Source organism: Amblyomma americanum, chromosome 3 (assembly GCF_052857255.1).
Source record: "Amblyomma americanum isolate KBUSLIRL-KWMA chromosome 3, ASM5285725v1, whole genome shotgun sequence".
Classification (NCBI taxonomy): Eukaryota; Metazoa; Arthropoda; class Arachnida; order Ixodida; family Ixodidae; genus Amblyomma; species Amblyomma americanum.
The window spans coordinates 77659848-77685624 of NC_135499.1; the positions used below are offsets into that span (position 1 = coordinate 77659848).

At 48.9% G+C, this 25777-nt stretch overlaps 1 protein-coding gene across 1 annotated transcript in view; it reads left to right on the forward strand.

The window, feature by feature from the left end:
- LOC144123083 (uncharacterized) overlaps nucleotides 1–22300 on the forward strand; it is a 155994-nt gene extending 133694 nt beyond the window's left edge. Inside the window, exon 8 of the mRNA XM_077655985.1 lies at nucleotides 22065–22300. Coding sequence (XP_077512111.1) covers nucleotides 22065–22222 — 158 coding nt within the window. The 3' untranslated portion in view covers nucleotides 22223–22300. The remainder of the gene's footprint in view (nucleotides 1–22064) is intronic.
- The last annotated feature ends 3477 nt before the right edge of the window (nucleotides 22301–25777 follow it).

The window sequence follows — 25777 nt, forward strand, 5'->3', positions numbered from 1 at the left end:
GCACAGAACATGGGCGCCTTATTGTTTTTCCTCCATAAAAACGCAGCCGCCGCGGTGGGGTTCGAACCCGGGAACTCCGGATCCTCCAGAGGTTGCTGTCTTTAGTTTCCCCTACGGGGGCTGGGAGACCTTCCTCGTACCGCGGCTGCGTAGCTGCGGCGTGGCGACGCATACCGGGAGGTTGACGGCGATGGTGAGCGCGAAAAGCGATTCAGCGTGTGCTCTTCTCAACGCAGGTGCTCGTTGATTTTCTGCGGACGTTGGCCGAAGCGTGGTCGTGGGACGTTAACGGCAAATCCTCGAAGACCGATACGTCGGTACGGGCAGTGACGAAGAATATGGCCGGCCTCACCATAATGGAAGCACAACGGCCGGTTGTCGGAAGTCCTCCAGGCATCGCATTTCCTGGGGCTTGAGCGTCGATCGAAGGCTGGGCGGGCGGGGGCAGGGAGGTGGCGGTCGGGAACAAGTTGTTCATGTCGGCAGGGGTTGTTGCTGGGGCTGAGGAGTCATTACTGCAGCGGCGTAGGTCATGGCCTGGGGTTCTGTAGCTGTCGGGGTTCCAAGTGCCTGTTGCACTTCTTCCCGTACCACATCCATCAGAGTCGCTACTTGTGGCTGTGGGGAGGATGGCAGTAATCGGCGTAGCTCCTCTCGGACGATTTCGCGGATAACTTCCCGCAAGCTTTCGCTGGTGGTGGCCGTCGTGTCCGAACGGATTGCACAGGCAGAGGAAAGGCGATTGTACTGCCGAGCTCGGACGTCGAGGGTCTTCTGAATCGTTCAGGCTTCTTGCATGAATTCCTCGACTGTTTTTGGCGCCAGGCGGACGAGGCTGCCAAAGAGTTGTTCTTTTACACCGCGCATTATAAACTGAATTTTCTTTTCCTCGGTCATTTCGGAGTCGGTGCGGCGAAATAGGCGCTTCATCTCCTCGACGTAACCGCTGACGGCCTCATTTGAAAGCTGGATCCTTGACTCGAGGAGTCGTTCGGCTCTTTCTTTCCTCACGACACTGGTGAATACCTTCAATAGTTCTCTCTTGAATAGCTCCCATGTCGTAAGGGACGACTCGTCGTTTTCGTACCACGTGCGTGCGGAGCCATCCAATTAGAAAAACACGTGTCCAATTTTTGCCGCATCATCCCACTTGTCGAATGGCGCCTCGCGCACAGATTGGTCCAACCCTTATTCAGGGTCTTCGCCTAGGGATACATTAAAATTTGGCGGCACCCGCGGCTGCTGCAGTATGATCGGTGTCGATATCTTCGGCGAGGTTGCGGTGCTCGTAGCAGCGTCTTTTCGCTGTCTGGTGAGGTCCGGCAGGGTCCCGAACTCAGGCTCCTCTCCCTGGAGACGTCGGCTGGCTGGCTGAGCTGCTGTTTCGTCCTCGGGCGTGAAGCGCTGTTGGCTGGCTTCACGACTCGAAGGGGGCGTTCGGAACATGGAAGGCTACCCCGCACCTCCACCAGATGTCACGACGTGGTGACCGCAGTCGTACAGCGATGAAGGCGGACAAAAGTCTTCTAAAAGAAAACTGTTTATTGGGCTGACTTGCACCCAAAATGGACTGAATCACTCGGTGGCGGCGAAGCGACAAGCGTGTTCGGCGGTCGTCGAACAGAATGTCCGCCGCTGTCGGCCGTGCTCAATTTAAAGCTGATAGCGAACTTTCGAGATAAAGCGTTCAAACTTACTAGAACATTCAGGAACAACGTAGATTCAGCTCTGCCTCGCTGCGATCAACCGAGATAAATCTAGTGGCGTCTTGAATCGGAAAGAAAGCGATAAAGTTGTGAGGCGGGAGTTTTCAAGAATGAACAAAGGCTGCAAATGTTTGCTGCGATATGCACATCCGGGCCAGAGAGACATGCTAATTTCCTTGCATACGTGTTGTGACATTCCGTGTGTGCTACGAGGATCCACGTTCGACGGCGCGGCGTAGACGGAGACCCGTGACAGCGGCATCATCAATTACCCAGCCATGCTCTTTGAGTGACGACCAGAAAAACCGCACCCGCCGCCGCCCCGGGGAAACAGGCTTTATCCTCCCCAATTTCCGGTTACATTCCAGGACAAGGGAGCTGTCAGCGGGCCAGAGCGCGCCGTACCACAGCCGACGCTATGCGCTACCGCGAAGACGACATTCTTTCCCTCCCCCCCCCCCCCCCCCCTTTGTCGTGGGCTATCGCCGGGAAGGCACCCACAGCTTCCCAGAAGGGCCGCGACGGACACCTGTCATGGCGGACAGGCAGTACTCGCCAAGAATGTGGAAAGACAGGCGCTAGTGAATTAGCTCCGAAGAGAGAGCCTGTGTATACTCTCACTTGAGAGAGAGTGGTGGCGTTTTTGTTGTTTATTTAGTTTGTATTGTTAACAGACTCTGGGTTCGAGGCTAAGCCCAACCCAAAGGGGTGGTCCCCATCTCGCATGTTATTTTGGATTGGAGAATTGATGCTTTGGGCGGGCCACTGGAAATGACCGCCCTTAGTCCTTTGTTAATCAAGTGCTTAAAAGCACATGCAAACGGATGCAGTCCAGTCTGAGCAGGGGCTCCATGCTTAGCATGTAATGTGATGCTACTTAGGCACTAACCTGCCCTGTCGATGAGTAAAGTAGTGCAAAGTTTGTTCTTTTGTAAATTCAGTTCTGCTTTTTCCAGTTTAACTCTCTGTATATGTATGTTGTAAAATTATGCTCGGCTGTCATCATCTACAAGCTCGCCTCCTGTTCATCTTCCGAGCCGAACGACACTAGAGGAAGGGTTTGTGAACCATCCTCGAAGAAACGGACGACTATTGAAATTCTACTGCATACACGCTGAGGACGACATCGTTCGCCAAGAGGGCCTTCAGCGCCGAAGCCCGACGGCGTGCAGCTTCTGCCAGCAACCGCTCGAGCCCAACTCCGGAGCCACTCCATCGCCCCCATGAAGTCGTCGGCACGTAAGCTCGGACGCCCCAGCCTCTGATGTATAATCTTAATCATGTGTAATTATTGAATATACCTGTTTGTTTAAACTGAGCCATACGGTGTCTCTTTGCCTCTCCGTCCCGTGTGGACCTGCGCATTATGGGGGTCATCACACTGGTGTCAGAAGTGGGGTCTCAAAAGCAAATGTCCTCTGAATGCTGCGACATTCATGACTTCAAAATTGTAATCAAAAGGGAATCACGGGACTGATTGTGGGACTTTTACCCCCATTTGAGAGGCTTGAGGCACTGGAGGGCTTGAAAAAAAAATGACTGTATCTGAGGGAGCTCCCACTCCACAGCCGTCGCTCGGAGCAAGCATGCTGGCATTAGGAAGCGTCATTCCGACGTTTACGGGAGATAAGACAGGGGTTCCAATCTGCGATTTCTTTTCCATTCTAGAAGAGATTGGGAAAATGGGGGGATGGTCCGATGCTCAAATGTTGGGAATGGCGAGGTGTAAGATGGCAGGAGCTGCTCATGATTTTGCCTGGCGAGACGAAAAAGTAAAATCCACAAAATCATTTGCGGAATTTAAGAAGCTCGCGTTTGAGCATTTCGACACTGAACCACGTCACGTGCGGGTACAGAGGTTCCGTGACGCCGGGCAGATGGTAGGGGAGGACGTGCGAACATTTGCGTCGCGGCTTCAGCGCCTAGCACGCGATACGTTAAGCAGGGAGGAGGAAGGAGACCAGTTAAGGAAGAAATACGCGGAGGATATACTTAAAGAGGAAATGACCGCTTTGTTCGTGGCTGGTCTGCAAGACCCCGTGAGCCGGTTCGTGCTCTCGTGCAAGCCGAGCAATTTCGACCAAGCCGTGGAGGCCGCATTGGATGAGGAACGAAATGAGGCGTTAACGACAGCCGCAGCGAGAGTACGCGTCATAGAGAGAGCGGTGCTCAACCCTGAGGTTGCTCTCTTGACAGAGCGGTTAGATCGCTTGGAACAGCTGCTAACTCAGCAGGTAGAACGCCAGGTTGAAGCGCGCGCTCAACAGCGCCCATTCGCTGGAAACCGGAGACCGCCACAAAGCTACAGGCGCGGTATGCGAGATTTTGAAGAAATCGTATGCTTCGCTTGCCAGGGTCGCGGACACATCGCCAGGTTCTGCCAAAACGTGCGCCGTGGGGAGCCACAAAGAGAAGCAGGCGAGACACGCCCTAAGCAAGCCGACAGCGGGGCTCCAGATACCGAGTCAAAAAACTAGTTAGTCCTCCCCAGCCTGAGGAGCGTGGGGAGGGAGCAGTAGATGATGAGGTGGTGGTAGTTTGTGTGGCCGACGAGGCATGCCCTGTTGTGCGTTGCAAGTTAAATGGTTGTTGTATGGAATTGTTGATAGATACGGGGTCAAAGGTGACATTGCTTAAGGAGAGCAATTCTAACACGCTTCGAAGGAAGGGGGACCGCGAGGTGTTGGAAGCGTCTGGTGGTATGGCAACCAAATTTGTAGGCATAACGGGGGATCCTCTTGGCATAAGTGGACTCTACCGGTTACACTTCTCTCTCGGCGGAATTGCATTGGAGCACCCCTGCTACGTATGCCCGGACACGGTGTCTCTGCCAAACGGAGTGTCAGGTATATTAGGGCAGGATTTTTTGAGAAAAGGGAAGGTAGTAGTCTCATTCTCTGAGGAAGAGGTTAATGCGGGCGGCTCAAAAGTTCCGTTTTTGAACAGGAGAGGGGCTGAGATTCGCATTACCGATATTGACACCCGTCAAACAGTGGGATCATTCGAGAAGGTATATTCGCGGGTTGCCGTCCGGCTGGTCGAGGAGGCGGTCGTCCTTCCTTGGTCGGAGCACATTTTGTACGCGTTTGTGCCTTCAGATGTAGAGAGCGGCGCCGTGGGAGTGCTTGAGCCGCTCGACTCTCTCAGCAATGGCCTGAAGGCAGCCGCGTGCCTCGTGACAGTTAATGACGCCCACAGAGTGCCCCTACGGGTGGTTAACTGTAGCCAGCAGCCACTGAGCCTTCCCAAGAACAAAACATTGGCTTTCTTCACCTCTGCGATAGAGCAACGTGAGCCCACCGATACGGTATTCGCAACTGTAGAGCATGCTAGTCCTTCGGCTGCTCCAAAGGTGTCGTTCGATCTTTCTCACGTAAAATCCAGGGAGAGGGAGGCTCTGGCTGGTTTGCTGAACGACTACTCGGAGGTATTCGCCGCGTCCAACCTGGATTTGGGCTGCTGTGGCGTTATAAAGCACAGGATAGAAACCGGCACTTCATCGCCCGTTTACCAGCGTGCGTACAGGATTCCTTACTCCCAACGTGAGGAGATGGAGCGGCAGGTGCAGGACCTGATTGATCGCGGCATTGTCGAACACTCAATGTCACCCTGGGGAGCACCAGCACTATTGGTGGAAAAGCCAGATGGCTCGTATCGATTGGTAGTGGACTACCGCAAACTAAATGCCGTAACTCGCATAGATCCATACCCCATCCCCAATATACAGGAGACGCTTTCTCAGCTGGGCTCTGCCAGGTACTTCACGGTAGTGGACATGGCGGCGGGATTCTGGCAGATAGCAATGGATCCGGCAGATGCCGAGAAAACGGCATTCAACACGCCCTCAGGGCACTATGAATGGAAAAGAATGCCGATGGGTCTGGCCAACAGCCCTGCTGTCTGGCAGAGAACCGCTGATGTTATCCTGGCAGGTCTTCTGGGGAGGCTGTGCTTCGTGTATATGGATGACATTATCATATACAGTGACAGTTTTGATAACCATTTGCGCGATATTGAGCAGGTTTTGGTGCGACTAAGAGCAGCGGGTCTCAAGCTGAAGCCCTCTAAGTGCCAATTCCTCAAAAACGAGGTGAAATACCTCGGGCTCGTTGTTTCAGCTGACGGCGTGCGACCGGACCCTGAGAAACTAAGGTGTGTCTCGGATTTTCCATCCCCGACTAGCGTCCGCCAGGTCCGGCAGTTTCTCGGCCTGATCGGTTACTACCGAAGGCACATAGAGGAGTTCGCCAAGCTCGCTAAGCCGCTCACCGCCTGAACAGCCAAAAATGTCGCCTTTCGCTGGGACGAAAACGCGGAGAATGCTTTTGGGGCCCTGAAAGGGAAGCTAATGAGTGCAAAGCTGTTGCGCCACCCGGATTTTAATTTGCCCTTCGTTGTGGCCACAGATGCGTCAAAGTTCGCAGTTGGTGCCGTGCTATCTCAGATTATCGAGGGCAAAGAACATCCCGTTGCTTTTGCTAGCCGACAGCTGAGCCCCACAGAGCAAAAGTACGGAGCTACGGAAAGGGAGTGCCTCGCCGTTGTCTGGGCAGTAAAGCACTTCAGATGCTACCTTTACGGCCGCAAATTCAAGCTAGTCACAGACTGCCATCCTCTGAAATGGGTGATGAGTGTCAGGGACCCTAGCTCGCGACTCGCTAGATGGAATCTACACCTGCAGGAATACTGCTTTGAAGTTGAGCACAAGTCAGGAAAGACACATCTGAATGCTGATGCACTCAGCCGCACAGCTGCCGTGGCAGCTATAGAAGAGTTTGTCCCCGTAGTCGACCCCGCCGAATTACGCACAGAGCAGTGCAAAGATCCTGACCTGAAGCGAATAATCGAAAGCTTAGAGGGCGCACCGTCTCATCCCGAACAGCTAGGTTATTTCATTGACAAAGACGGCACCCTGTGTTGGCGCACGAGGCCAGCCAGGAAAGGGAGACCAGAGAAAACCGCTTGGGAGAGAGTCGTCATACCTCGGTCGTGGACAGAAAGGGTTCTTCGCGCGTTTCACGATGCGCCATGCGCCGGTCATTTTGGCGTAGCGAAGACACGCAGGCGTGTGGAGCGTTTGTACTTTTGGAGTGGCATGCGACAGGATGTTAGAGACTACTGTGCGAAGTGTCATTCCTGTCTCGAAAGAAAAACACCCAAGGGACGAAGACCAGCTCCAATTCAGCCGTTCCCTGAGGTTTCGGCTCCCTTCGAGCGGACAGGTATGGACATAATGGGCCCATTGCCCACGACCACTTCCGGAAACAAGTACATTTTAGTATTTGTCGACCACCTTTCAAAATACGCGGAAGCGGTAGCACTCCCAGATCAGAAGGCAGACACGGTTGCAAGAGCATTTGTCGAACAGATCGTGCTCCGACATGGACCCCCGAGGCAACTCTTGACAGATCGGGGAACGAACTTCGTGTCGCAGCTAATGAGGAGAGTTTGCGAGCTGCTTAAGATCGCTAAGAAGCAGACAACACCGTACCATCCGGCTTGCAACGGCGCGGTGGAGCGACTGAACCAAACCGTGGCCGGGTTCCTGTCGCATTTTGTTTCGCGCGACCAGCGGGACTGGGACTTGTGGCTCCCGTATGCAATGTTTGCCTACAATTCCGCAGCACACGAGAGCACGGGCGAATCGCCATTCTTTCTTCTCTACGGCCGAGACCCGGACCAGCCTAGTGAAGCGCCAGAGGGCCCCCGTCGTGTCCCATACGCTTCACTGGACGACTATAAGGTTGAGCTAGAATCGCGCTTGCAAGTGGCGAGGGACATCGCAAAGGAGTCCTTAAAGAAAGCGGCGAAGCGCAGGAAGGAGGTGCACGATCGCAGTGCTAGAGACGCGCCGTTTGATGTGGGGGACAGCGTGTACATTGAAAACTGCCAAAGGCAGATTGGGCTAGCTCGTAAGTTCCAGACGAAGTGGAGAGGACCGTGCGAGGTTGTCGAGAAGCTTTCTCCGGTAAAGTTCAGAGTCCGAGACGTGAACCGGCGTTTGATAAGGATACACGCAAATCGCCTCAAGTCAGCACCGGTGCAGTATTCACGAAATGAGGAAAGGGAAAGCGCGGATTTTGATGGGGACAGAAGTGAAGCGGAGCGCGCAGATAGTTCGCAAGAAACGCCCTCTCCTGCATTTGTTCGGCAGGCGCCCGAGGTGACGGCCGGAATGCCACCGGATTTACTTCATGCATTGCTAGAAGAAGAAGCGCGCGAGGTTGCCGCGCAGATAACGCCAGGAGAGGCTCCTGCCACGAGCCCTCGCGAGTCCCAAAGCAGACAAAGGGGCACAGACTTGCTTAGTATGACTCATGAAGGCCGATATCCGCTGCGAAATCGGAAAGCTAAGTCGGACTAATGGCGTAAACAGAGCGGAGTTGTGAACTGGTTAGAATTGTGTAATGCCGCAGCTCATAACATTGCTATGTGCTTATGTGTTAAGTTATCGGAGTTGGTAGTTAAACCTTTCTGTCATTAAGTAACACCTGCACAGGAGAGCATGCGCAGCGCATGCAGAACCTGCCCTACTTCCTTTCGTTATCTATATTTTTGTCTGTGCCGTGATCGTGCTAGAAGTGGGAGCTCCTTTGTAACTGTGGTAAATTTATTTCGTCCAGTTTGGACTAGAAAGGAGAGGCTTGGGTGCTGAGTTTCATGTTTATCTGTAAAAGAAGATCAGTGCTGCCCCTGGAGACGCCAGTATTGACAGCGGAGGCATATGGTGTTGTGCAGTGGTGTTGAGTGCAGCGAAAAGTGTTTTGTCGGACGCACTGTGCGAGGCGATTCAGAAAGACAAGGGGAGCTGCGTGGACTCAAATGTTCGGAGAACATTCTTCTGGAGGGTGAGCGAGTGTGACATTCCGTGTGTGCTACGAGGATCCACGTTCGACGGCGCGGCGTAGACGGAGACCCGTGACAGCGGCATCATCAATTACCCAGCCATGCTCTTTGAGTGACGACCAGAAAAACCGGACCCGCCGCCGCCCCGGGGAAACAGGCTTTATCCTCCCCAATTTCCGGTTACATTCCAGGACAAGGGAGCTGTCAGCGGGCCAGAGCGCGCCGTACCACAGCCGACGCTATGCGCTACCGCGAAGACGACATTCTTTCCCTCCCCCCCCCCTTTGTCGTGGGCTATCGCCGGGAAGGCACCCACAGCTTCCCAGAAGGGCCGCGACGGACACCTGTCATGGCGGACAGGCAGTACTCGCCAAGAATGTGGAAAGACAGGCGCTAGTGAATTAGCTCCGAAGAGAGAGCCTGTGTATACTCTCACTTGAGAGAGAGTGGTGGCGTTTTTGTTGTTTATTTAGTTTGTATTGTTACCAGACTCTGGGTTCGAGGCTAAGCCCAACCCAAAGGGGTGGTCCCCATCTCGCATGTTATTTTGGATTGGAGAATCGATGCTTTGGGTGGGCCACTGGAAATGACCGCCCTTAGTCCTTTGTTAATCAAGTGCTTAAAAGCACATGTAAACGGATGCAGTCCAGTCTGAGCAGGGGCTCCATGCTTAGCATGTAATGTGATGCTACTTAGGCACTAACCTGCCCTGTCGATGAGTAAAGTAGTGCAAAGTTTGTTCTTTTGTAAATTCAGTTCTGCTTTTTCCAGTTTAACTCTCTGTATATGTATGTTGTAAAATTATGCTCGGCTGTCATCATCTACAAGCTCGCCTCCTGTTCATCTTCCAAGCCGAACGACACTAGAGGAAGGGTTTGTGAACCATCCTCGAAGAAACGGACGACTATTGAAATTCTACTGCATACACGCTGAGGACGACATCGTTCGCCAAGAGGGCCTTCAGCGCCGAAGCCCGACGGCGTGCAGCTTCTGCCAGCAACCGCTCGAGCCCAACTCCGGAGCCACTCCATCGCCCCCATGAAGTCGTCGGCACGTAAGCTCGGACGCCCCAGCCTCTGATGTATAATCTTAATCATGTGTAAATATTGAATATACCTCTTTGTTTAAACTGAGCCATACGGTGTCTCTTTGCCTCTCCGTCCCGTGTGGACCTGCGCATTATGGGGGTCATCACAGTGTACAGGAGCAGTATGTTGGCTCAGATAGTCCACTGTCTGGTAGGCCCGCGTCTTTAATGACGCTAGCCACCACAGAAAAATTTTTATCGTTTATTCTCCTGCGTCCAGAGCGTTCATTAGGGTTGCACACGCAGTTAAATTCTCCAATCAAAACATTACGCTCATATTTAAGAAGAGCGTCTAGGGTATGAAAAAAGCTACTCTCTTTGCCTGATCACAGAAATCTAACACTAATCAACCACCACAACTCGCCGTGCATCCGAAAGAAGCTCCATGAACTGCTCCTCTGTATATACTCGGTACGCAAGATCAGAATATTCTATGTTCTTTTTCAGAAACAGGAGACAATGCAATGGAAGGCCAAGCAGAGTGCGAAACGCAAACGCTATGATCTGCTAGAAAAAACCGAAGGGCTCTTTCTGTCGCGTCACCACGCTCTATCTTGGTCTCCTGCACAGCGATCGACAAGGTCGAGTGGACCACCCTAATAGAAGTGGCGCAGCTGCACCTGTTTTCGCTGAGCAAGGGTAGGACAGAAATTCAGAGTTTCGAAGTTAAGTTGCTAGGCGGTCGCCGTGATGGGCTACTGGTGCTGATATTTCACATTCATGAAATCAGGCAGAGAGTGATAGAGTGAGGCCTCTCTTGAGAGAGCACATTTTCTTCTTGCTCTCGAGTGACGCGATGGCTTGTTCTTGAGCGCTTTGCGGCAGGAGTCTGGCAGGACAAACCTCCTCCATTTCCTCAGAAGATGCAGATGTCGGCGAAGTGTACCGCTTTGCAGCCATTTTTCAAAGCATGGGTCTCCATTCGAGCATTCACCAGGCTGCCGAAGATAACTTTGGACTTCAGGAACCCACTCACACCTCCAAATTTCACTGTAGAACAGGGAATGTGCGATGTCTTAGCAGGCCATATTCAATTATCGGGGCACTCAACGGCCTTCTCAGCAGTGATGCACTTGACAGACGATTGCGCTGCAGGGAAATTCCCAGAAAGCTCGGCGACAGGAGGCAGCGGCCCTTCTGAAGAAGGCTGAGATGCACTAAGCCTTCAGCAGAGCGCGCAATACTGGAAACTCCGTCTTCAGCTTTCCACGAGGCATCATTAACCACTGTGATATATGTGCGGCTTCTGAAAATCCATCAGACGCATCCAGCAATTCAGTAGCATGAATGGCGTGCTCCTCTAGGGCTTCATCCGTAGGACGGAGGTTACCGGCAGCTGGTCCGCATCGGAAACGACGCTGGCAATCATCACAGCATCGGGTACAGCAGTGACGACGGGTATGACCTAATTTGTGGCACCATAGCCACAAGGGCGGCCTTCCGGGATATAAAACGAGACACTGACTTACCCAGACAGTAAAAAGACGGAGAACATAACTGACTGCGACAGCGTGAGCCAACGTCTACGTAATATCTCGATTCAACGTTCGCATCTGATCCATCTCTCTGACCCTCGAGTTTTCAACCGTAATAGGTGTCAGTGTGCCGCAAGAACACATGACATCCCCGAATGTACACATCCGCCACATCTGGATGATAGAGGAGTTTTATCTTGTGTCCCTTGGGCTGACAGTCAGTTGCGATGCGCCGACGGTTTCTGACCTAAAATTCTCCAGTGTTCAGTTTTGCCACTGCTAACGCTGACTTGCAGTCAACGATCCACACATGATACATTTGAAACTGTCCGATGGAACTTATGTCACTCAAGTGCAATGATGAAACGCAGAGCATCTCTAAAGTCCTGAGCACGGTAAGGATGTCCGGCAAGGTCATCTTGCACAAACACACAATTTAAGATGTGCTTACCAGCAGAAAGACGGAGAAGGACTGTACAGATATATAACTGCTGGCTGACACCGTAGCAGTACCACGGCCCTCGGTCGATTTACCTTTGACGCAAACCTCGAAAAGCCTACCGTTCAGAACGCCATCCTCGTTTTTCTTTAGCCATCAACAATGCACCGCAATCACCGCAGCGTAACATCCTGCGCGTCAGACTGCCACTTTCTCGGGCTGGATTTGGGTATCGTCCTATTTGTTAACTTTAATTCGGGTGGTGCGAACAGGTGAGCTTCGCTGCCCACTGCGTTAGGGTAGTACTCCACCGCCGCAGCCGAAGAGTCCTAGTGTATGCTTCCGAGGACACAGCACGTAATTAGCCTTGAGTGCTCGAAGTAATTTTCTTCGCAGTATAAACATTCCTTGGGTTTTCAGGAAAGGAGAGGCGTATAACTGGCTTCCTTGTTCAGTGGATACGTCCATCGCGCTTTGAAGTACGTTGTGGTGATGTCCACGTACAAAAATATGTTGCTAGTTTTCGCTGTACATCATAAATTGCGTTTACTAATTGTCTGGTACACAGCTATTACAGATCTTGCTTTGAAACGAGCGCGCGTGGAGGGCACTAGAGCTGCCGTGCTGCAGTGCGAAGGGTGATACGGAGAACGTAAATCGCGCTCGCAAGGCTCGACGTCGCCGACGAAAAAATCAGTTGTGCTTGTCGTCGAGCGAGAAGCCGATGGCTGGCGTAGACAGACCGAGGAACGGAGGGCAACGAAGGCCTCGCAGCAGCTAGAGCCAAGCCGCCGACAATGCTTAGAGGGCAAAGCTTAAACTTTCGGAACTGCCGTCTGGGGTGAGGTTGGTGCTTGGAGGGCAGCACCCGAGCAACAGTGTAGTAAGCGACAGCGGGAATCAGCCGCCTGAGTATAACATCCGGCTCACGGCTATTTTGCAAGTAGCCTGTTGTGCGCCTTAAAGAGCTTTTAGTGCGCTGGCACTAAGGCTTCCAGTCTCGAAAAAACCCGTTGTCTGTTTTTTTTGAAGGCAGGTAGACCTGCAGAAATAAAATAAATACAACCATGACAGCGCCGTGCATGGGTTTCTAAACCTCAGCGGCGCGAGAAGATTACCTTCGCTGGCCACTGCACGAGAGAACTTTCCTATCGCCGCTTTTCTTTTTCTTTCTTACATTCATTTAAAAAAAATTCATACCAGATGAAACAGACAGGCGATCCGCCTTATTGAAAACTGCTCTCGATATAAATGACTTAAGTTTGTCCCTTTGCTTGACATGGCTAAATTTTCAAAACCACAAGGGTTTCATGAACATAATCTCTAGAATACGGACGAATTTCTCTGACATGAACATCGGCATGCCGAAAAGCCATTCGGCGTTTTCACATTCCCTGTATACCCAGTAGCATCAGCATATCACACTGCAGACCATAATCATAGTCGGCTGCCAATAACCCAATTCCGTGGTGATAAAAGTTTGCTAAAAAACATCCCCCTTAAAAAAAATACCATCACAACACTCTATAAATACGAGTTAAATAGCCCCTGGCTTTTTTGCACAAAAAACAACCGACACACAATGCACAAAATATCCTTTTGCGGCATCCATGCCTTTACGGGGAGAACCCCGACATACAGTTTAAAGAAAAAAGCCCATCGCCCCTCGCGTTCAACTCAAACTCCCTCGCGCTGTGCATGCATGTCGTCGTCTTCATCAACTTCCATCCGTGCGCAGTGGATCGAGACCACACCGCTATCGCACTGCCCTCTTAAGGTTTGTTATGCGGTCTCAAAATTTTATGGTGAGCTACCACTAAGGCCCCCTGTCACCGATATTGCCCAGTTTTGCCTCAAGCGTTACCTTGGAACCCTTGAAAGAGCCAGGTGGTATTAGAAGCGGAGAGGAGCACAGGGAGACGCCGGTGGTCAGCAGCGCCAGGAATTTGGCAGCAAGTAAAAGCGTAGCCAGGTCCCATCGACGGCGTTCCGAAACGCCATAGGCTTAATACAGGCCATCCATGCGAGCCTCTCGGCAGCACGGACCCTCGGTCAGACAGCTGTCACCTCCAAACTTGAAAGGGACGCAGGAGGGTTGCGTCGGTGATCCACGGGAGGTCCACAGGAGCACGGACCCAACATCCGACAGCTGCCACCTCCACGCTTGAATGAACCGAGATCCGCTCTGCTGCCTCCCTTCACACCTCGGTTTTCTGACTCGTCAGCTCTCGGCTCCTCGTTTTCGCCGCCCTCTTCGTCGTCGTTGCCTCGCACACACTATTCGCACGTGCACACGCGCAACGCTGGGCTGGCACGCGCAGCGCTCCGCTGTCCGACGCACCACTATCGACGCACCGTGTTCACAAATCCTCCGAATATCTGTTGTGGATGTCGCATGTGCCAACCCCCCCCCCCCCCCTAGAAAAAATTTTCTTGCCAAAGAAAAAAAAAACTGCCGTCGGTGCACACAACACTAATCTTCACGTCGTAAACGGACAAGTTAGACGCCGTTGAAGTCACGTAAGGTTCTCTACACAGTGACACCTAGAGGCACATAGTACCGCACACAGAGAGAACATGGGGCCCATAATTATACATCTGGCACAAGAGAAATATAGAAACCTTACTAATCATTGGACGCACACATTCCACGCGTCTGTGCAATAAAGGTTAAAATTTACACACTGAACAACTCATAACCGGAAAATTAAGAGAATTAAAAAGTGACGCACACAAAAAGAACATGGGGCCCATTATTGTACATCTAGCACAAGGGAAAATATAGAAACCTTACAAATCTTTGGACGCACACTTTACACGCGTCTGTACCATAAAGGTTAAAATTTACAGACTGAACAACTTATAACCGGAAAACGAAGAGAACTAAAAAACAACTCTTCGACACTCTTAGACTACAATTGCACACTACATTGGACATCATCATCCGGCAATTTACAAACGACTCATGCAATCGGCGCCTACGTTTTCGAAGCCGTTGATGTATTCTACACGAATGGTATACTCTTGTAATGTTAAACTCCTACGCGCTGCCCTGCTGTTCAAGTGCTTTGCCTTGGTGGAATATTGTGGAAGGGTTGGTGGTCAGTCTGAATGATGATGAAAATCCCGTACAGAGTATGTGCAATTTCTCAATAGCCCAGACTATCTCCAAACACTCGCGTTCAATCGCTGAGTAGCGAGATTTGCGAGGAAACAACTGCCGACACGCATATGATACCGGGTGGAGGATTCCATCATACTCCTGCAGAAGAACGGCGCCCACGCTGTCCTCGGAAGCATCTGTGTGAAGCACGAACTGCTTACTGAGAATCGGAGCTGTTAATACGGGCCTGCAAGTCAATGCGTTCTTGAGCTTGTCAAAAGCGGCTTGCCGCTGTGGTGTCCAAGAGACAAGGTTGCATTCATTTTTGCGTGTTAACTCCACAAGCGGTTGGACTTTGTCGGCATAGCCAGGGATGAAACCGCGGCAGTATCCGGCAAGCCCTAACAAGGAACGTACTTGCTTCTTCGTCTTCAGAAGCGGCACTTTGATAAGCTTTTCCACCACCGTTTCCAATCGATGGGTTGTCCCTTCTCCAAGCTGGTGTCCAAGAAAAGAGGTGTTAGTTGCCCGGATTTCACTTTTCTGCGGTTTGGTCGTGAGGCCAGCTTCGCGCACCCTGCTAGAGCCCGTTTAAAGTACAAAAGTGTTCTTCCCAGGTAGAGGCCGGTATACTATAACATCGATATAATGAACTATAATTTATATGCATTCAAAGAGAATGCGCATCAGGCGAGTAAAGAAGGCCTATGCTGTCTTAATGCCGAAGGGCATAGAGACGAACTGACAGTGGCCGGATTGGGTAGAAAACGCTGTTTTTTGTGTCGATGCTTGCTTTAAGGGTACTTGAAAGTAGCCTTTAGCCTAGTCAAATTTCGAAAAGTACACCTTGGTTCCAACCTCGGTAAATATTACGTTTGTTCTTGGAATGGGCTCTGCATCAGGCACAGGAACATCATTGATGCGTCGAAAGTCGATTCAAGTCCGATAGGTGTTGTCTTTCTGTTTAATCAGAACGAGAGGGGAGTTGTATGAAGATTTGGAACATTCAATGATCCCTAACTTGATCACCTCGTCTATCTAATTTTCGACCACCTCCTTCATGGCAAAAGGCAACTGGTATTTCGGGGTATTCACAACTTCAGCAGTTGAGAGCCTGAGTTCGCACTTCACTAGATTAGTCTTCCCGGGCATATCGGAAAAGATGTCTGCATACGTGTCAAGTAATCTCTGAATCTCCTACTGTTAGTAGTTATCGAGCTTGGTGGAAATGTCCACGTCTTCAATTCATTTACCGTGGACCGAGCCAAGGTGTAGGCAGTTGTGCTTCTGAGTCACCTTCTTCTATTACGACGAAAGATGACGCGTGCACGGCCTCTTGGGATGCACGCTCGTGGTACCGTTTAAGCATACTGATCTGGAATAGTTTCTTAGTGTGGGCAATGTCAATCCAATAATCCACGTCGTTGGAAGCACAAGAAACACGTCGTTGTTTTTGCCAGAAACCATGAATGGAACTTTGCACGGCATGAGAGTTTATTGTGGCGAGTCGGCAAAAGAAGAGGGCACGATCTCCAACCCTTAATTGCCTCTTCCTGCTGTTCCTGTCATAGTATCTCTTCTGAGACTGTTTTGCACGCAAAAAATTTTGATATGCCTCTCTCACAGTTTGCTCGAGTCGTTCTCTTAGATCGAGAACATAAACATATGTCGTCCTCGTGTCTTTTTCCAGCTCTTCCTTCGTCTGGAGCTCTCTGAGCACTGTGAGCGGTCGTCGCACATGTCGTCTAAATATCAACTAAAAGAAAACTCCAGACTCGCCTGCGGTACCTCTCTGTATGCGAACAGAAGCGGAGCGATATAATAATCCCATTATGTGGGCTGCTCCTGTCTGAGCTTCCGCAGCATCTGCTTGAGTGTGTCACTAAATGTCTCCACCTATCCATTGCGCATTGGATGGTAAGGAGTCGGGCTGAGGTGTTTCACCGCCAAGAGATGATTGAGCCTCTTATCATTTCGGAACTGAAACAGGAGCCCTGGTAACAGGGGATCTCTCACGGAAAACATATTCGCGAAAACATCTCCACCAAACGTTCTGCCACTGTCGTTGAATCTATCTTTGGCAGAGCCGCGGCGTCGGGACAGCGTGGCAAAATCGACGAGAGTGAGAATGTACCTATTTCCTTTCACCGATGTGGGCGAGAGCAGACCGATTATATCGACAGCGACCTGATCAAATAGTGTGTTCATAAGAGGCATGCGTTCCAATGGATCTTTCCGTACTTTGCCTTTCGGGCTTGTCCTTTGGAAGGTGTCGCACTACCTGACATACGTTTTAATCCCCTCCCGCAGTCCTGGCCGGCCCAATGCCTCCAGAACTGGATCTGTAGTATTCCTAATGTTCTGATGCCCCGCCAACGGGCTGTCGTGGGCACGCTTTAACACCTGCGATTTGCAATACTTGGGAAGTACTACCTGTCGCGCCTCTCTGCCAGAGGAGAGGTGATAGAGGCGGTACAGCAAACCCTTTTCGACAGAATACGAGTGCGAAGTGCCGTGCTTGTCATGAAACACCTTTCCTACTTCCACCCAACATGGTTTCAATGATCCATCCTCTCTTTGCTCTTTTTCTAACATCTCCTTGGTGGAACGCATGGAACCGACGCTTGAAGCAGAATTTTCATTATTTCGTCCGGAAACTTCTTGTCCAGCCAACACCACTTCTGGACCCTCACCTTCGCCATATCCAAAGGCAACCTCGTCATTGTATATGCAAGGACTTAATTCAGCAGCACCCTCCGATTTCTTCCAAATAATATCTGGATTTCAGGGCTCACGGGCTTCTGGTATATTTCCAATTATGACATAGTACAACGGTGTCTCCATGCTTTTCAACAGGGCCGTGCCAGTGAAATAAGTGGAAGCGATATAGACTTCTTCTTCGGTAACTTTCGTACTACTGCCATCAACAAGGCACACCGTAGATCTCTAGCCTGTGAGAGCAGTCATAAACTAGGGTCCTTCGCACTACCACCGCATTGCTCCCCGTGTCCTGTAGAACACGTACGGGTAGCCCTCGGAGCTTCCCTCTAGGACAAACATGTGCTGTGCTCCTGCAGGCCTTTTCTGGACAAGACCGACCACCACCTTATCCTTGTCTAGTTCAGGCCTACCTGCTGCTGTGGACACCGTTTTAGGCGCAACACACACTGGCTGAACACACCAGGATGATTGCTTCTGGTTTTCATGCTCTCTTGAGCAGGAACTTACATAATGTCCTGTTTCTCTACAATAACCGCAATAAAGCTTTTCTGGCTTACAGCGACAGTTGGGAGCCTTATTTCCAGGTCTGTAACAAATGAGACACCTTCCTGACTGTCTACTTGATGGTACATCCTTCTCTCTCGGAATGCCCATCTCGAACGATTCTTTAAACGAAGACCAGTTTCTTGGCCGCTAAGCCTCTAGAAAGTTGTCTGCTTCCTCAGCTATTTTTTCCAGCGTCTTGCACTCTCTTTCTTGAAGGAAAATCGCTAAACGACTATGACAGTTGCTGATGATCTGTTCGGCCACCACCAAGTCACGTAGGTCATTGTATGGTGTGGCCGTTCCCGACTTCTCAACCCATCGATCGAACAGACTGAGCATGCCTGCTGCGTACTGCTTGCCTGTTTCTGTATCTAGCGGCTTACTTCCACGAAAAGTTTCGCGATAGCCCTCTTCTGTGAACCGAAAATGTTGGAGCAGGGCTACTTTTGCCTTATCATAATCTATTGAAGCTGTGGGAGACAATCGACCGAACACACAGAGAGCCTCCCCAGTCCAAGACATACTGAGTGCTGTAGCCCATTTTTCTTTGGGCCAGCTGTGCCTTTCCGCGATACGCTCAAAATATTTGAGGTATGCATCCAAGTCATCCCTGCGATCGTCGACAGGCGGGATTTACATGCGTGGGCTAACTGCCGCTGAGGGCCCTGGTGCGGGTTCTCGATTACCCCCGCCAGCTTCTGCGAGCCTTAATTGGAGCTGCAGACTACGCTCTTCAGCCTCTGCTAGCGACTTTGCATGCTCGCGTTTGGCGTCTGCTTCACGCTCCTGAGCCTCTGCTCGCGCCTTGGCATGGCCGCGTTCGGCTCCTGCTAGGTCCTTGGCGTGCTCGCGTTCGGCTTCTGCTTCACGCTTAAACCAGACTGGCTTCCTGAAAAGGAAATGAATGCTCTAAGACTTCTCGCAGCGCAAACCACAGAGTTCTTGTGGCAACATTACTTTACTGTTCTCCCGCGGAAGCCCATGAGCCTGGTCATCCTTGGGAATTCCTCCGTTCCAGAATATGTTGCCGCTACGCTAAAGAAAGGGCCGCAGAACAGTGTTCCTCAGAGAATCCCACCCATCGAGCTCCTCTCTTTGAACAGGTAGTTGGCAGATAAAGCCGGTGAGGACCGGGAAAGATGCCTTTTGGATGATGTTTACGGTATTCTGAGGACGTCCCGGGAAAACGGCATTTACCCAAAGGAGCGCACGCACCACGTCGTGTCGTTCTTCAAGAATAATAACCTAAGACTACTTCAAGCGGAAAAAGAAGGCGGTTTTGCTGTGGTTCCAGCTGGACTATTCGAAAAAAAGGCGACGCAGGTCGTATCAAAGAACTTTGTTCATGTGAAGAAGAGGGCCTGTAAGTGAAAACGAAAGCCATCTCATTTTGTGATGAGATACAGCTCTCCAGGCTGGCCAAGAAAATCAGCGATTGCAAGGAAGGGTCCTTTGATGTATTTTTTACGGTGAAAATCCATAAGCAAGACATGCCTTTCAGCACCATTGTTACTGAGCGGGACTCTTGGCAGCAAAAGGTGAGCAAATTTCTCATGAAGCATTTGAAAGGACTGAAAGCGGATGATCCCTTCGCCAGCAAGAATTCTACAGAGGTGACAGCTTTTTTAAAGTACCAGCCTTATTTTGGATACTTGTTTTTTGTGGATGTTGAAGATTTACTCTATTCAGTTTGGTATAGTGACCTGTTCAAATTCGTACGGGAGTTTATTGAACCTAATGGGGCCATTGCATTTCAGAACTCAGCTGGACGAAGTGCGCACAAATTTTTATCGCTACTTGAGTTTTACCTTAGGTCCACGCTTGTTTCCTTTGAGACAGAAATGCACTTGCAGAGAAGAGGCATTCGCATCGGTTCCTGTGTTGCCCCTGCGTTGTGTAATATATTTTTTATCAACTATTAACCGTGCTTTAGCTTCTTTTCTTTACAGTGGCCCAGTCCGGCGAATTTTATATACGTGGACGACTTCTTGGTGATACTAAAAAGTACTAACTCAGCACTGAAGCTTCCCAGCACTGTGGAAAGAATCATATCCGTTTTTAGGCAACAAGGAAAAGGGCTGGCTTTTACTCATTAACTACCAGACAAAATAGCTTGCGGTTTTTAGATATTAATATCAAGTCTTTAGAACGGAGAATGTGCTGGATGCATTCTCCCAGAGCAAAAAAAGAGCGGCTTCCGTACGGATCAGCGCACTCCAAGACAGTTAAAAGAGCTCTCGCTTCACTTTGCCTCGAGTCTGCATTGCTCAAGTCCGGTGCTCAAATGGCTGAGGCTAGCTTCAACCATCAGATCGAAATGCTTCAAATGGCTGGCTTCCCGTGTTCTGTCGTTTGCAATGTAGCAGAGACCCTCCTTCAAAAAATTAAAGACAAGAAAAAAAAGCCAATGTAAGCCGGGACTGAGGCTACCACAAGTGGTCCCCTATATACACCGAGTGGAGCATAGCTTGAAGAAGGTTGCTGGCCGGTTCAACGTACCTGTCCTTTTCTCTGCGCCCAAAAAGCTTACTTGGTTATGCTCGCGGTTCAGCCATATACGTGTGGAAGAGTCTATATAGGCCACACCGGTCGCTGCATTAACGACAGGGCACGGGAGCATGAGAAATCGCTAGAAAGTGGAGGCGTGTCGAATTTCCTCCTCATTGTAAAGAACGCAAGTGTGACCCAAGGCTCAATGGAAGAAGGATTCTGGGCAGGAGTCGCGATCAGGTGGCACATGAGATTCTTGAGTCTTTTATGATTACAAAGAAGGGAAGCACTTCTGTTAGCGACTCTTCGGTATGCCTCGTAGAAATGAAGTTTCATTTCTTGTTAGTTTTTTGTGACATCATGTTCAGCGTGGCTTTTAAGCCCTCCTTTTCTAGCGGCCGTCTGTTGTACTTTTTTAGGAGAATTTTTGTTTTTGGCTTTATCTTTTAAGTGTTTCATGTTTTTCGGTGTCTGACTGCTTTTTCTTCATTCGTTTGACTCTGCTTTTGCTACGATTGTTATTTGTTATTGGTTTTTTACTGTCTGACTGCTCTTGCTTCTCATGTACGATTCTGCTATTGCTACGATTGTGTGATACTGTTTTTGTTAAGAGATGGCCCCCTCCTTTTAGTTTTTCTAATTCCTTTTATCAGATTCTGTTACATTTTTTTTCAGGGGTTAAATTTTTATGTTCGTTTTTTTTATGCTGCTTTTTTCCACGTGCTGGGTTCGGAGCGATAATGCGATGTCACATGCTTGAGCTAAATGTTTAAATATACCACCTTTCAGCGCAATAAACAGTTGGTAGTGTGCGCATGTGGTGTCTCTTTCTTGTTAGTGTCCTTGTTTGCGCCGCTGTTTATTTCATCATGTACCAACTCGTCCCTCAGGCCGTTATTCTGAATTACTTTGGTAGAAGGGCAGTTGCGTCAAATGCAGCATACTTCAACGTCTGGAGGCCATTAAGCTTCCCCAATCCCGGGAGAGTTGGCTTCTTCAAGATTTCATCGTCTGATAACATCCGAAAATTTTAGAGGAAACTATTCATTACCCTATCCCCTAGGTAATAACCTTGAAAACGGGTCTCTGCCCAAAATAAACTCAATTAATGCTGGGTTGATGTTGGGTTCAGTGGCCATGCGACTGTTTTTCTAACGCGTCTGGGCTGGATGAACTCCCAGGCAGTGGTTCTTTGTAGGCGCAGCGCATACATGACGGAAAAAGTGATGAGCGTTGGTATTGTGCCTGAAAAGTATTAAATTAGTATCGCCGACACCGTTTATGGTGTTCAGGTCTATTGAACGAAAAAAAAGTTCACTTGCTGGTTAGAGACACCAACCCAGAACACAAAGAAATTGCTGCTTGGAATCCGGGTTCCTTAATGATAATAAATATCGTGTTAATTTCTCATGGATTAGAACTAGCGCACGGGATTCTTCTGAAGTTCTTGCAGCAAAGTCCGTGCGTGAGCGGGCATGCTTTTCGTATTTTATATTTGTATGCCTAAAAGTTCTGTTAGTCAGCTAGACTGATATAATGAGCCATAATGCAGATTTCATAAAGCTGTATATGAATCACGAAATGAAGATAACCTGAAGCTATGGCAACAGAAGTAGAACTGACAAATGAAACATCTCCATTCTCTCGGCAGTAATTCTACACACTCCTTATCGGGAGTTCATGGCCGACGACACTGACGAGGACGAAATGCCCGACGACTCCTCCGACGCCCCTATTGGATGGCGCACCATCCAAGGCGAATGGTTTCAAAAGGTCAGACGGCGCAGCTCCGGCTACGGTGACCTTTAGTAACTCTCAGACCTCGAGCGCCATTGTGCTATCTTCAAGCCAACACTCCTCATGGGGTGCTTAGGAAGTAATAAATAATTGGTGCGTCCTTCTTTGCGTTTTGGGATGACATTATTCGGGGCTCTAATAAGACGTATACTGGCGTGATGTTGTCAATTGACGTTTAGGTGCGCTAACATGCATTTATACATTCCTTGCTCTTCGCGCAGAGATGTTTAAAATGTTCTCGAGGATGCAAGATTAACTTTTGTTTTCTATTTCTTCTTGTTTTCCATCTGTTTAATCGTTACATTGCGCAGATGCCCCTGCTGGCGTATTGCCTAATATTGTTACGGTAAGAAAACTCATAGAATATCATAGACATTTAGTATACCGGACACGTCCTAGCTGGGAAGTATACCGGTTTTACGTAAAGGGAGGTGCGCATTCACCGTGAAAATGCGTAGCGGGGTAAAGCTACTGATCGTGTGCAACAGGCGTACGTAAAACTGGCACAGGTCTCGGCTAGTACGTGTCCGGTACGCTAAGCCTTTCCATTGTCAGATGGTAGCTCGGAGCCAATCGACTGTGTTTTGCGCTATTCTCTTGAGTTTTGCTACTGCCAGACTACCTCTAAGTCGTATTTCGCCTGCTTCCTGGCATTGCGCGAATCCCGCACTTAGTTAATGTATAAATAGGGCAAGCGCACAAGAAAACCTTTATGGCTAGGGTACTATACAAGGCGAAAATTGGAAACACAAGCCAAAAAAAAAACGAAGTGTCTCAAATTTTTCTTGAAATATAGCTTGCGTGTAAATGAAAAGCGGAAGTTTTCAATTCAGCCAAACAGTCATGTGGATTGCGTGGCGCCTCGTCAGGCAAATACCTGAGAAAAAGCATTGGCTGAAAGAGAAAAATGGAAATGTTTTGACGGCAACCATATTTCACATGCACAGCTTCTTTGAAGCACAATGAAAATCTCGGAGATGTATCATTTTTTTTTAAAACAGGTATGGAAGCTGATTGAAGTTAATTGTATATTAAATAAATCTAAAATTATTTCTCTTTCTCAAACCAATTTCGGTTCTTATCTGACGTCCAATATTGTTCTTCCACGCAAGAGATCCTGCAAAGAGGGTACAATATGAGCCTATAAAGAATCCCATTTTTACCTTACTCAATTTCTGTAGTGTTGATTAAAACCTCGTCCTCTGCACAGAGAAAATAAAAAAAAACAGACATGAATGTTTACTCACCCCCAGAAAACGCTCATGCCGCAAAAAAAGAGGTGTAATTTCCCTATGAACAGTCTTGGCAACAGCATGCTTGACGACGAACTGAGCATTGTACTTAAATAGTGCAGTGTTTGGTGCTTTGTATTTAGAGTAATACTTTGTGCACTATTCTTGGCTTCATTTATGTAGTACGCTACTTACTAACAGTGCAACCTAAGATCTATAAGAGGAAGTTTGAAAAGAACTTTGCAGTATGAGAGTTATTGCACAACATAAAATTATTGCTTGAAGCGCTTGAAATCTAAATGGCTGTTATTCTAAGACTGCCATAAAAAGCGCGAATGCGTGATGTTACTTCACCATATTATTATTGTGGTTGGGCAGATTTTTACCATTTTGAATAGTTCTATGAATATCTCGCGTGCAGACGCTCATATTCTAAGGAACACAAGGCGTACTGGAGAAAGATGTTTCATATGACGTGCTGGAGATATTAGGCAATAAGATTTTAAAATATGTGTTTAATGTGCAGTCGGTTTCTCAAGCGTCAAGTTTGGTTTAAGGTGAACTCAGGACGCATCCCAGCAAATGTCACAGAATTCCAAGAAGCTTAAGTATTGCTCGCATATTACGTGGCTACACATGAAGCAGAATCATGCTCGGAGGAGCTTTTTCACCTCCGACAGTCCGAACCTGCAGGCCGTGGCGGGTTCAGAGAGGTCCCGGAAGAGGCTCGGAAAGGTAGGAATAGATGTTGAGGCAGGAATTGAGCAATAGAAAAAGTCGTAGTACTTTCGTTACCATGCACCAAATAATTCTGCATGGCTAGAGAAACATGGACCAAATGCATGCTGGTACTTGAAATTGCACCAGCGTTTGGTAGCTGTCGCACACGTGTTACCTCATCAAGCAGACGGTACCTTCTTACGACCAAAGAAGACATTTTGGTACGCATAAGTCGATGCGCCTCTAAGCAACTGTAATAGAAAGAGACATATAAAGTGACTTTTTGCCTCCTTTTCCTTCTAAGAACATTTACTAATTTCAAAATGCATCCCTGCGCATTGAGCCCTGTTCATTCTACTTTGCACAATGTACAATGCACCTTGTTCCATGTCGCAATCCTGTTCTTTTCGACTACCAGGTTCCTTCGTTTCTCTAATCGAGTTTGGGCTTCCAATGCATACACTTAGCGCGGTAGAGGTTGAGGTGTTTTGCTGTGGCCTAGCTGCCTCCGACTAAAGGCCACACTCGCAAAATATGCCAGTTAATATCATCGGAAAGGTGACGACAGCGGCGCTTCTACAATGACTGCAACTGGTTAGCATGCGGCAACAGCAGGCAACATATGCGGTGCTTTCTTGAGTGGTGCGAAGAGGCGAAAAGACGCAGAAATCCTATAGTGTTCCTCAATCCAATCCAATCCAATTTATTCCAACATCAATATCAACAGACAATGATGTCGCGGACAATGGACAAAAAGCCTCAAAATAGGGCTTGACAGCGTCCACTGACGGTCTTCTTGGCAACGACACAGCATTGAAAATATACATTAGATATGAACAAAATATGAATTCGAAGAACAAAAGATGTACAAAGAGTAGGTGAGGAACACTTTACATATAAGAAATAATAATTGAAAAACAGCAATATAATTACACAAAAGGCAAATGTGAATAAACAGCCAATGAATATATGCAAAGAAGCACACTTACAGAGGCGAACGCTTTGTAACATGAAAGAGAAACAAATATATGTGCGTCATCAATTATTAAGTAATTTCGGCAGTTGAAATCGCAGCATCTGATCACCATATTTTGCGCGGTTACAGGGGACCTCCCAAATCTAATGATAGCGAGTGTCCCGAATATTTCTGTTTAGTGTTAGACAAGATATGGTCTCAAGCGATCTGTTTCTCTTTCTAATACCTGTTTGATAACGCTTTCTGAGAGTATGCTGATAGAGGTCAGGAAGCGGCACTAATTTTAGTTCTCTGAAGAGTGGTTCGGAATGAGTAAGATATGGAACATTCATGATAGCGCGAACAGCCTTCTTTTGTATTATGTGTAATTTATTAATGTTTGATAATGTGGTTGTCCCCCAGACTAAATAACAGTAGCTTATTATTGACATAAAAAGGGAGTTATAAATAAGGAGTTTTACACTTCTAGGGAGGCAATGTCTCAATTTAGAAAGTACACCTGACACTCTGGATATTTTTCTAATAATTGTATCTACTTGCAAATCCCAAGACAAGTGTTGTTCAAAGAGTACTCCCAAACATTTCGCAACAGGCACAATTTCAATGACCAAGTTTTCAAACTGCAACTGGTACTGCAAA